The sequence below is a fragment of the Pipistrellus hanaki genome, assembly GCF_964339955.1.
Source record: "Pipistrellus hanaki genome assembly, chromosome: 11".
Classification (NCBI taxonomy): Eukaryota; Metazoa; Chordata; class Mammalia; order Chiroptera; family Vespertilionidae; genus Pipistrellus; species Pipistrellus hanaki.
The window spans coordinates 2,119,753-2,132,527 of NC_140513.1; the positions used below are offsets into that span (position 1 = coordinate 2,119,753).

General features: G+C 64.4%; 1 protein-coding gene across 3 annotated transcripts in view; it reads right to left on the reverse strand.

Annotated features, from left to right (window-relative positions):
- CFAP77 (cilia and flagella associated protein 77) overlaps positions 1-12,775 on the reverse strand; it is a 61,583-nt gene that overhangs the window by 24,169 nt on the left and 24,639 nt on the right. For all 3 annotated transcript variants that reach the window (XM_084898663.1, XM_084898664.1, XM_084898662.1), the window contains exons 2-3: positions 2,427-2,526; positions 1,599-1,827 (exon numbers count right to left, since the gene is read on the reverse strand). In XM_084898663.1, the coding sequence (XP_084754789.1) occupies positions 1,599-1,827; positions 2,427-2,526 (329 nt within the window). The remainder of the gene's footprint in view (positions 1-1,598; positions 1,828-2,426; positions 2,527-12,775) is intronic.

Sequence of the window (12,775 nt, forward strand, 5' to 3'; positions counted from 1 at the left end):
GCTGCAGAGCCGGCTCCCGTCTGCCACAGGCCTTTGGAGGCACCGCGGTGTCCACGCTCACCGTGGAGGTCCCGGCTTGAGGAGGGCGTCACCACCGACTGCCACCTGGAGGCGCCGAGGACGCGGTGGGAAGTGAAAAGGCAGACGCGGCTGGTGCCAGGCCAGCAGCGTGGGGGCTGCGGGCGTGGGGCCGGGGGAGGGGATTCAGTGGGACAGGGTCCCAGGTTTGCAGGACGAGTTCTGTGGACGGATGGCGGTGGTGGCTCAACAAAGTGAATGCACTTGAACGCCACGGAATTGTGCGCTTAGAAGTGGTAAATCTTGTGTCTGCTTTACCCGGTGAGAAAGATTTGAAAACAAACGCACAAACACACACACAAAGCAGATTGCGATCGCCCTTGATGGTGGGCACAGCTGAAGCCGAGCACCGGCTCTCAGGCACGGGGGCCGGGCTCGGGGCTGCGTGCCGCCAGGTGCTGGGCTGAGGGCCCGGTGTTGGTGCCAAGCGCAGGTTTCAGGGCTTTGGGCTGACGGAGGCTTATCCGGGGAAGCAGGGGGCAGCGGCCGGCTGTGGGGGCACCTGCTGATGCCGCCGCTACTGGGCTCTGTCCTCCCCGTCTGGGGACAGAACCCCCCCCCTACCGCTTCCTCATCAGGAGCCCCTGGGGATTGTGGGACTGATTCCAACCAAACCCCCTCCAAGGAAGGGGGAAGGGGTCAGGCCTGGCCAATCAGAGCGTTAGAATCTGCTGGCCTCAGCCATTGGCTCAGAGGCAGACAGGTGACCCAGGGCTGGCCAATCACTGTATCTCACAAACCTAACGGGATAGACTTGATCCGAAGGTGGACCAAGGAATCTTAATCTGAAGGCTTCTGTAACACACACACACACACACACACACACACACACACACATACACACACCCGGCACTGAGGGAACAGGATGGGCTGAGCCTGGCTCTTCTGTCCCCGGAGGAAGACGCTTGTCAGAGAACAGAGCCCCAAGTCAGGCCCGGAGAGACACAGCGAACACTGCAGTCGCCGGGCACCTAGATCCGGCTACGCCTAAAGCTCTACCTCCAGCAGGTGAGCCAACGAATTTCCCTTTAAAAATATCGAGGCCGTTTGAGTGAATGGATGACATGCAACCCCTTCTACTTTCACTGAACCTCATGCCCCAGGTAGGCCTCTGACCCATCGCTGTGACAAGGTGTGCGAAGTGCATGGATTGCCAGACCCGGTCACCTGCCCCTCCCTGGAGCCAGGAGTCTTACGCCACCTAAGGCCCTAATAGTCACTGCCAAGCCCGCCCCCACAGACGGACGGAGCAGGGCCAGCCTCACCGGGACAGGATCCCAAAGGTCATGTTCTCAGGGACGGAGGTGGGGCGGAGGGGGATGAAAGGGGGACAGAGGGGGGCGGAGGGGGGCTGAGGTGGACGGAGGGGGACGGAGGGGGGACGGGGGGGGACGGAGGGGGGACGGAGGGGGACAGAGGGGGATGGAGGGGGGACGGAGGGGGACGAAGGGAGGACGGAGGGGGGACGGAGGGGGATGGAAGGGGACGGGGGGACGGAGGGGACAGCGGGGCAGCCTCACCGGGACGGGATCCCGAAGGTCATGTTGGCGGGGATGGAGGACGGCTCCCGCTTGAACCGCCGCTGGTCCTCACTGGTGATGCGCAGGTCGTTGACCTGCTGGTACAGCAGTGTCTCCCGCGCGGTGACCAGGCCGGCCTTCACGGCGCCGCGGTTCATGGCGATGTAGTCCCGCCTCAGCTCCTCGTGGCAGGTGGGCTGCGGCTTGTACACGTTCCAGTGTCCGATGGCTGGGCGGGACAGAGGTCGCGGCCGAGGTCAGCGGGCAGCACGGCCATTCGGTCCCGCACCCTCCGTCACCGAGCTGCCGGCCTCTGCTTGCTCCGGAGGCTGTGTGTGTGTGTGTGGGGGGGGGGGGCTCCCGAGATCCCAGCAGGCGGGGAGCACCCGGCTTGGTGGTTAAGCCCTGGCTGAGTTCCTTCCCAGCTCCCTGCTTGGCCCTTCACCCCGCCACGCCCAGACCATGGTGTTCACCAGATCGAGGCTGCTGGCCAGGCCCAACTCACTTCCCACAGTGTCCTAGGGAGAGAGCTCCAGCCGCCGACATGTTCTCACCTTCCGGGACCCCTCCCTCAGCCCCCCAACACACTCTCACCTTCGGGGACCCCTCCGTCAGCCCCCCGTGTGCTCTCACCTTCGGGGACCCCTCCGTCAGCCCCCGTGTGCTCTCACCTTCAGGGACCCCTCCGTCAGCCCCCCATGTGCTCTCACCTTCGGGGACCCCTCCATCCAGCCCCCCAACACGCTCTCTCCTTCAGGGACCCCTCCGTCAGCCCCCCGTGTGCTCTCACCTTCGGGGACCCTTCCGTCAGCCCCCGTGTGCTCTCACCTTCGGGGACCCCTCCGTCCAGCCCGCGGACGTAGAGGCCGTAGTTGAAGTCGAGGCCGGGGAGGGTGACGTTCCGCTCCCGGGGCTTCCCCAGCTCGGCCTGTGGGAGCACAGAGCGGGGGAGGCGGGGCTCGGACCAGCGGCTCCAATGAGGCACCCCCCCCATCACCGATGCCCGCCTGCCCCGCCGTGGCAGCCGTCAGGGCCCGGGGAGAGCGGCTGCACTGAGCCTGAGCTGAGACGGCCCTTCCACAGAGACGCCCAGGAGCCCCTGTGGAGACGCGTCCTCCCTCCCTGGCCTCCTCCCTCCCTGTGGCACGCCTGTCACCGTGGGCGCTGGGCTGGCCACCTCCCCGCTCCCTGGGTCTCTGGGATCTCCTCCCGGAGCCCCGGGGTTTGGGAAAGACTCCCCTGTGCTCTCTCAGCCACACCGCCCTCAAGGCCCCGTGTCTGGCCTGGGCCACTGGCCGGCCTCCTGCCCCCGCAGCACCCGGGCCAGGGCCTGTCCTCCTCAGAGCGCCATCGGGGCCCTGCCGGCCCCGGGCCCAGAGACAGTATTCGGGCCTCCGGCTTCCTCCTCCAGCTCCTCCAGGTCCCGCCTCGCTGGCTCCGGGGCCTGAGCGCGTGGAGGGAGGGGATCGGGGACCGTGTGGCTCACCCTGGAATTCACGCCTCCCTGGAGCTGGCAGTCCGGGCCCTGCACCCTCCAACCCACCCGCCCCCACAGCTCCACCTCCCAGACTCCCCCACACGCCGCGGTTTGGGGGGGCTGGCCCACTCCCCTCCCTGAGGCTCCCGAATGCCCTGTGCTTCTGCCCACCCTCTGCCGTCCTCATTCTTCAGCGCCTGCACCCCCTGCACTCACAGTGGCCGCTCCCTCCCGTGGCCCCGGTAACTGTCCATCTGGGGCTCAGAGCCGAAGGGACCTGAACCCCTGTGCACAACCTGCGAAGGGGCTGAGCCTTGGGCTGTAGCTTTAAGGGACAGTTGTGTGTTGTGTGAGTGATAATCACAGCAAAGCGGTGACAGTCAGGGAGTGTGAGCAGGTCACAGCGTGTGTGCCGACAGTCTAATGTCTGTCTCCCTGGCAGACGGTGAGCTCAATCTTCATTTACTTACTTTAAGGTTCATTAAAAACATTTTTTTAAAATAGGCATTAATTTTTAGAGGTTTTAGGTTCACAGCATCACTCAGCAGCAGGAACGGAGGCTCCCATCGGCCTGCCCTGATGGTCTTTGTTTTCACCCTCCTTTCCCGGCTCAGCACAGGCGATGCTAGGGCATAGGAGGGTGAATGAAGGAATAAGTGAATGAATGAGTGAAAGGCCTGCTTGGAGGCTGTCAGTTCTGCTCCCCACGGAACCTGCCAGGTGTCTCCCTCTTCCTTCCCCTCTGACCCTGGCCCTGACCTTGCTGGAGCACCCTGGGGTCCGGCCTTCCAGGCGGTGCCGGGTGCCCAGTGCCCGGTGCCCGGGCCTCTGCGAGCTGGTTTGTTTGCATTCCTCCCACGCGACTCCCTCTGAGCTGCAGACGGAGCTCTGGCTCTCATTTGTTTATGAAAATGATCCGGCCTCTCCGATGACTGCCGGGAAGTTAATTAAAATGTGACTTCTCCGGGCGAGGCCCCCCTCTGGGCAGGTGCAGGTGGGCAGGCGTCCAGCTGGCAGAGGAGCCACAGACAGGCTCGAGAGCTGGCTGCCGCTCGGGCAGGCAGAGGGTGGGGCCACGTTCTTTTTCTGGGAACCAACAGCTGCCGACGCGCACCGAAGCCTCTGCTGCGAAGATCATCCCGTGGGAGCGCACTCAGCTTTTCACTCCACAAACATTTATTTCCTGCCGCCTCCGCGCCAAGCCTGTGCCCGGAAGCCCATGCCCGGAGTGTGACGGAAACAAAGAAGAGGCGTGGCCCCCGCCCTCGTGAAATTCATCTTCTCGCACAGAGGACGACCGAACAGATTGCCTCGAGAGCTAAAAACATTAGGCCCTAGAGTGAGGCAAGACATTTGCAATCCATGGACCTGACAAAAGATTCTTGTCCATCATATGTAAAGAGCTGTTACAAATCAATAAGAAAAAGGCAGCAGATCCTATAGAAAAATGGGCAAAAGACTTGAATAAGCACAACAGTAAGAGGATGTCCAAGCGGCCAAGACCCACGAGTGAAGGTGCTCAGCCTCAGTGCTGTTGGTGAGGGTGGGGAGCACCTGGTGTGCTCACGCCCTTGGTGGGCATGTGAACTGGTGTGGCCACCGTGGGAAACGGTGGAGCTGCGTCTACTAAAGCTAAATGGATCCAACCTGATAACACCCCCCTGGCTCCCAGCAGAAACCAGTGCCCCGTCCATCCAAAGCTCTGTCTGGGAATGCGCACAGCACTGCGATATGTGACGGCCACACCCAGCAACAGCCCTAAACGCCGTCCCAGGCGGAGAGATCGTAGTGACGTGTTTATCCCATAGAGTGCCCCATAGCATGGTTCCCAATTGGGGTGATTGTGCCCCCTGCCCCCGAGGTCATCCAATCGTGTCCAGGCACATTTGGGGTTGGGAGGGACTGCTCCCCTCCAGCGGGGGCGGGGCCAGGGCGGCTGCTAAACACCTCACTGCCCACGTCCAGCCCCTCCCCTGTGCGTGCTCTGGCCCTAACGCCCAGAGTGCCTCGGCTGAGAGCACGCGCCTCCACGGAGAGAGGGCACACTGTGCACACCCACGGGGTCCTCACACACAGTGCCAGTGGGAGAAGCTGCCCCGGGGAGTTCAAGTGCAGCATGGCTCTCTGGGGAGGAGCCGGGCCTGGGTCCCCCGGGGCGGGGCAGTGGCTGAAGCCGCTCCGGAGGCTGAGCGGCGCTGGCCTGTGGCCTCCTGACCCCAGGCGGGCGCCCTCCCGCCCGCTCACCTGGACAGCGGTCACACATCCGACGGGCAGTGGCCGAACGGGAGACCCACCTTCAGACAAGGCTGCCTGCACACAAGGACAGACAAACCGCAGCGCAGACAAACCAACTCGGCTCCCAGAGGGTTCTCCGGGCGGTTCTGAGCGGAGGGCTGGGGGGTGGCATCTGGAAGTTCCTCTCCTCTGACCTCTCTGACCTTTCCAGACGGTCAGAGGTGTCGGGAGTAGACAGAGAGATGCCCCGAGAAGCTGGTGAGAAGCAGGCTCAGCTGCTGGCGGGTCTGCTCCGTGGTGGGCGGGGTTAAGGAGATTGCTGTGGCTTCAGAAAACATCATGGGGTTCCCCTGGCGCTCGGACACCACAGCTCAGTGCTCCCCCACAGCTCAGTGCTCCGCACCGCAGCCCTCACAGCAGCTGTCTGAGCGCGCCCTCCCCCAGGACGGATGGGGACACAGAGGTCCGAGAGCCCGCAGGCCGATGCCCTTCAGCCCCCGCTCCCCGTCTGTGGCCGAGCTCTCAGGCACCGCGGGCAAACCCTCCGGGGCTTGGAGCGGCCTTCCCAGCCCGGTGGGTGTGACCGGGCCCCCGGCCGGCCCCTGTCACGGGCTGTGAGCCTCCAGAGCTGAACGTGCAGCAAAGTCCCGGCTCGGGGTCCGACCACCCGCCTCCTCCGCAGCTTCCGCCCTGCCTCCCCGAGCCTCCTCCGTCACGGGCCTGGCTGGACGCAGCCCTGGGTGACAGCTGTCCCACCAGCAGACAGCTTCATTAAGCCTCATTAAGATGTCATCCCTGGCCTGGCTCCCCGGCTCTGCACTCTAATTAAAACCATCGCCGTCCGCGTCCCGGGGGCCTGGGATCTCCGGGCTCCTGCACGGAGCTGCCTCCGGTCCCGACGGGAAGCCAGGCCCGGAGGACCCGGCCCGGAAGTCCACTCGGAGCAGCTGGTGGCCGCGTGACCAGCGTGGGGGCCACGGGGGCTGCCTTGTCCGCCGTCACCCGCGGCCCCAGAAGGCGGGCCCCTGGCCCTGAGCCTCGCCAAGGCCCGTTTTCCCAGGGACAGCTTCAAAGCAGGTGCCCAAGCCTTGCGACTCCAGTCTAACACTCCCACTGGCTGTGCTGTAACCAACGCTAACCAGGCCCCGCGTGCCACCCAGGAGGCGGGCATGGGCCACCCCGGGCGGCTTTGTCCCTGAGGCCGGGGCTGGTCCGGAGCCTGGGCTCTCTGGGGCGTGGGGGGTGCTCCACGCCTGCGTTCTGGACCCACCTCCAGGCAGGAACCCCACTTCCCGGCAGCTCCCTGACCCCGGGCCGGCGTCCGAAGGAAAGGAGTGCTTGTTCCACACGGAGCAGCTGCCCTCTCCCTGCTTCCTGTCCGGGCGTCTGGGGAGCCCGGTTACGGGCAGTTATTAAATATCCCGCCCCCGCCCGCCCGCGGACGCACACCCGGCCGAGGCGCGGAGGGTAGTTCATTATCTATCGCACCACAACGTGAGATCCTGGCACGAGAAGCACAATATAAATGCAAATTGTGGCCGTGATTAGCATAGAGGGTGTTTATTTATCTCCATAACAAGAGCCGCCCATAAACAACCCTGGGAGACAAGGTGCAGGATGCCTCACCGGCACCCCGGGCCCGGGGCCAGGCCCTGAGCGAGCACCGAGCGGCAGGGAACCGGAATGCCACGAAAGCCACACGCAAGGAGACCACACCCACGTGCGATCCAGTAAAACAATGTCAAGTGGGAAAAGCCCAGTGGGATTTAGGTTTTACAGAGACCACGGCGGCGGCCACGTGAGAAAATCCACTAACCACACCAGAAGGAACCACACCAGCTGCCTGTGAGGGCGGGAGGTTAGAGATGGCGGCCTTTAGGGGCGGGATTTTACTCACTTTAACAGGCAAAAGGCAGGGTTAGGTCGTAGCTTCTGTGCTATATATACCTGCCAAGGTCAGAGTTCAGGATCTCCCGCCCTGTGGGTGTAACTGCTGGGAATTTATAACGGGGTCGAGAGGGGGAACCCAGGCCGAGGGGAGGATGGGGAGCCAGCATGTGACTGTGTCACACAGGACTGAGTCCCAGCTCTGCCCCTTTCCACGTGACCCTGGGCAAGTCGCTTAATTTGTTTTAAATATTTTTATTGACTTTGGAGAGGAAGGGAGAGGGAGAGAGATAGAAACATCAATGATGAGAATCATGGATCGGCTGCCTCTTACATGCCCCACACTCGGGATCGAGCCTGCAACCGGGCCTGTGCCCTGACCGGGAATTGAACTGTGACTGGAACGGTGACCTCCTGGTTCATAGGTCGGCACCACTCCCGCCTGGAAAGTCACTTCACTTGCCTCTTCCCCTTTCGGGCTGGACGACCTCGGCAGGCCACGCGGAGCATTCGTGGTGTCGGTCCCAGTGCGTGCCGCCCGGTAAACGGTTGCTGCTCTTGCATCGTCATCATCGAGTGGCCTGGGCAGCCCTGCCACTCAGGCCGAGGGGAGCGGCGTGGGGACAGCCCCAGCGCGCAGCCGGCCACTCCACCGGGCCTCACCGGCCTCCCCGGGCCTCACCGGCCTCCCCGGGCCTCCCCGGGCCTCCCCGGGCCTCACCGGCCTCCTCGGGCCTCACCGGCCTCCCCGGGCCTCACCAGCCTCACCGGGCCTCCCCAGGCCTCACCGGCCTCCCCGGGCCTCCCCGGGCCTCACTGGCCTCCCCGGGCCTCACCGGCCTCCCCGGGCTTCCCCGGGCCTCGGGGCGCTGGCCTGGGCAGAGGCTCCTCAGGCCTCGGGCGGCTCCCTCGCCGCTGCCTGCGGCTGTGGCTGATGTACGGCCTCGCCGCGGGAGGCCGTCATGGTGCCTCCCGCGTTCCCTCCCCGCCCCTCCCCCTCGACAGCTTGAAGCCAGGTCCTTCATTTGCATTTACATGATCTCGCTGTGCAGCTTATGAGATCGAGAGATTTATTTGCTACTTAGCTTGATGTTTGATTACAGCCGGCGAAGGCGGCGGCCCGGCGGACGCATCGCTCTGAGCCGGGGCCTCTGGGGGCCGGTAACTCAGCCGCGGGTTTGGGGGATGAGGGGGACGCGCTGCGTTTGAAAAAGGCAAACGTGAGGGGTTGGAGGAAACAGTCACCGAGATTCGGGTTGAAGCGAAACAAAAGCAATAAACCCGGCCGGGGGTCGTCCCCGATGTGAGCCGCCGGCCACTCAGAGGAAACCCGCTGTCCGGGGACCGAGCTCCAGACACTCAGGCCCAGATCACAAGCCCCTGTGGAGGGGCTCCTCCAGTACAGGGAGGAGGTGAGGCTCGAACCCCGAATTACCAGCGTGGCTCTTGGGACAACGCTGGGTCTCCAGGTCTAGCTGGGTGGCCTCGACCCAGTTACCCCACGTTTCTAAGTGATAGAATGCGAAAGCAGCCTCCTCTGAGAAAGAAAAGGAGGAGACAGTGGGCGCGGGTGGAGGGGTACAGGGCGTGGAGGGTCGGGGGCCCAGGCTGGGACTGCCTATTTGAGGTCAGGCCCCTCCCATCCCGTTGCTCCAATGGTCCCTGTGGCGGAGCTGGTGCAGGTGTCCTGGTGGAGGAGGAGGGGGAAAGGGAGGAGGAGGGGTCTCCTGACCTTCTGTGTCCAGGGAAGCCCAAGGCCAGGGGGCCTGATGGCCCCACTCCCGTCTTGGCCCTCGGCCCCGGAGGCCTCACGTCGGGGCTGCTGGGAGGGGAGGGAGGGGAGCCCTGGCCCGGGAGTGCGGAGCCCGGGAGCTGGTGTTCGGCCTGGTCTGCCCGGGGACACCGTCTGCCTCTGAGCGCCACAATCTCCGAGGCTCCGGGGCCCGGAGAGGAGCGGGCACCCCGTGGGCGGCCAGAGGCTCCAGGGGAGAAGTCCCATCCCGCCCGGCCTGCGAGCCCAGGACACCGTCTTCTACCCTCTCCTGCGTGGCGTCCACGGCTTTAAGGGGAAAGAGAACCACTGGGTCGGCCTCTCGGGGGCCTATGAACTGTCTGACCCTCCTCCCCGGTGACCTCTGAGTCAGCTCCGGCTGTGGGACCGGACGGCCATCCCCGCCCCACTCAGGAGGGAAGACCAGGTTTCCGGGAGACGTGAGGCCAGAAGCTGGGGTGCGGGGCAGGCAGCGGGCAGGTGTGCTGCCGGGCGGCTCTTCCTCTCCCGTCCTCTCTGGGAGGAGGGGGGAACTCCTTTGAGCCCACCCAGGTGAGGGGTCCACTGGAAAGGAGGAAGTTCTGGATCACCAAGGAATAAACAGAATGCGGGTCCCCTCTCCATGGGGCTGGCCGGTGAGAAGGGAGCGTTTGGCCAGTGCCGTGGGCACAGAGGCGGCAGGGGCGAGGCCAGAAGAGGAATCCGAGAAGGAACGAGGAGGAGGAGGAAAGCACGGGCTGGTCTGTGCACGTCTCAGCGTGGCCGAGATCAGAGGCACACGCGTGTTCAGTCTGACGGGCGGGCCGGCTGTGGGCCTGTGTACGTGTCCGTGCTCCTCGCGGCTCCCTGGGAACCGGCACGTGTAACGAGGAGGAAAACGTTCCCGTCCCCCCCCCCCCCCCATAAACCCTGTTCCTCCCGAGAACAGAGGGAAACGCCAGTTCCGGCGACGCCGGTTTTGATGTATATTTCATGGCATCTCTGATTGTAAGTTTTATTTCCGTGTCCATAAGAGCCGCGTTGTAATGAGTGAGGAGGAGTTTAACACGGGATGGCAGCTGACCTGCTGGCATGCCGGTGGCGGAGCTGCACGGGGAAGCTGCTAATAAGGACGCCGCTGGTTTCAGCGGCGGTGGCGGTGGCGGGTGGCGGGCGGCGGGCAGGGCCCTCGCTGCGGCCTGCGGGGCTGTTTCCGGTTGCTTCTGTGCTGCTGCGTTACAGGGAAGGGGTGAGGGCCTCTGCTTGGTACCCAGGGCAGAAGAGATGCATGTAACCGAATCGCAGATGGAGGAGCGTAGGGAGTGAGTTTGAGGATTTGGGGATCGAGCCCACAATCCAGGCCTGTGCCCCGACCGGGAGTTGAACTGTGACCTCCTGGTTCATAGGTCAACGCTCAACCACTGAGCCCCACCGGCCCGGCGTGCCCGTGTGGGCTGAGGGGTATGCTCAGCAGACAGGCCCTGATTGGCTAAAAGCCTGCTTCCTCCGGCCATGTGTGAGAGCAGCTGGATGTGTGACCATCTGAGCTAACAGGTCTCAGCCAGATCCAGCCCGTCCATCGGGGCTCCCTGGACACTGGGCACTGCCCACTGGGTCTGCGTCCACGACTGAGCCCTGGACCGCCGGGCCAGTGGCTGGGAGGAGGGAGTGAGCGATGAAAGAGAAGGTCTCTGCGCCCGGAGGACGGAAGAGGAGGAGGGGGAGGAAGAGGAGGAGGGGGAGGGGGAGGGGAGGGGGAGGGGGAAAGCTGTGCGGTAAATGATTTGATGGGCGGCTTCTCAGGTGCAGTCGGCTGCCTGACTCAGGCACAGATTTCAAACAGGCGGCGTAGTTGCTACACGTGAGCTCTGTTTGTACTGAGCTTTGAGCTGGGAAATTACCGAGCTCCGAGCCGCTCCCACAATTAGTCACTGACGGCTGCAGTGAGCGTGCCTGTTACCGCGACGGGCCAGGCTGCGGGCTGTGCGGGCTGGGACAGCAGCAGACCGAGCTCTTCTCCCTGCCCCGCGCCCCTCTCCGGCCCCCCCACCCCCGGGCCCCGTGCTCCTCCCCCCGCCCCGTGCTCCTCCCCCCCCTTCTCCTCTCCCCGCCCCTCGCTCCTCTCCCCGCCCCTCGCTCCTCTCCCCGCCCCTCGCTCCTCTACCCCCCCCGCGCTCCTCCCCCCGCCCCGTGCTCCTCTCCCCCGCACCCCCCAGTGCTCCTCTCCCCACCCCGTGCTCCTCTCCCTGCCCCGTGCTCCTTTCTCCCCCACCCCCCAGTGCTCCTCTCCCCCGCACCCCCCAGTGCTCCTCTCCCCACCCCGTGCTCCTCTCCCTGCCCCGTGCTCCTCTCCCCACCCCGTGCTCCTCTCCCTGCCCCGTGCTCCTCTCCCCCGCACCCCCCAGTGCTCCTCTCCCCACCCCGGGCTCCTCTCCCCACCCTGCATCAGGAGCCGTGGCCCCCTCGGCGGCGGAGCGCCTGCTCGCACACCCACACCGGTGCGGCCCAGCCGGTAATTACCAAACTGGAAGCGGGCAGCGTCTCCTAATGAGTGACAAGCTGCCGCGCGGAAATCTAATTTGGTCTAATTAAGCCGCCTTTTGTGAGGATTTGTCTTCAGATGAAGAGGGAGCGAGCAGATCTAAATGCAAATGAACGCCCGGTTCTGGTTTAAAGGCCGAGGCGGAGCCGTGTCTTCGGGCAGGCCCTCCTTTATTCCACAGGAGTCTCTCCTGGTCACCTCGAGCCCCCACCCAGGCCACCCGCCCCGGGGAGCCCCCACCCGCCTCCGGGGAGCTCCACCTTTTGGTCCCGGCCGCTCAGGCTTTGCAGATGGCACCCCGGTCTGCACAGAACAGCGGTCTGCGAAAAGCCGGTGGGTCTTCCCTGTGGAAGGGACCTGCTCCAGGTCTCTGAGAGCGGAGAGCGCCCCAGTGCCATCGGCGCTGACAGCAGGTGGAGGTCACCCTGCCCCTCGACCTGTGCGGTGCACCGGTGCCCAGCTGAGGTCCCTGGGTGCTGTCTGTCTTTGAGTGTGTGCGCGTGTGTGCATGTGCGTGTGCGTGTGCGTGTGTGTGTGTTTTAAATGTGTTTTTATTGAGGAAGGGAGAGGGAGAGATAGAAACATCAATGATGAGAGATAAACACCGATCAGCTGCCGTCCGCACACCCCCTGGGGGATCGAACCTGACACCTGAGCATGCGCCCTGTTGGGGAATTGAACCCTGACCTCCTGGCTCATAGGTTGACGCTCACCCACTGAGCCACGCTGTGAGGAGCTGGATATTTGTGTCTCCAAACATCAGGCCCCTCATTGGATGGAGTTGGAAGGCGGAGCCTTCGAGAGGCAATGAGGCGGATGGGGGGGTCAGCGCCCCTATGAGAAGCAGCCGGGGGAGTCGCTTGTCCTTTTCATGGTGAGTGCGGACCCAGGAGAAGCCAGCGCTCTGTAAGCCAGGAAGAGGGTGCCTGCCACCCCCCACCCCAGCCCCACCCACCTCTGGAGAACCGAGGGGCGGCTGTCAGCACCCTCCTGACTCGGTGGCAACACAAGACCCTGAGCTTCTCAGCTCAAAGGGGATTCGATGCAAAGAAAGCCGCCAGCACCAGGTCCTCTGCTCCGACGATCCCCCTGCCCGCCAGCTCCCGAGTTTCTCCCTGGCCCCGGCCACGAGAGCCTGCCACGCACCAAGGAAACTCAGCCCACAGAGGCCTCCTCCCACAGCGCCCCGCCCCCAGGCAGGGAGACTGGACCCAGCCTGGGGCCCGGATGCCCCCAGTGCAGACCTGGGTGCCTTCGGAGGGAGCCCCGTGGTGGCTGGGGCCTAA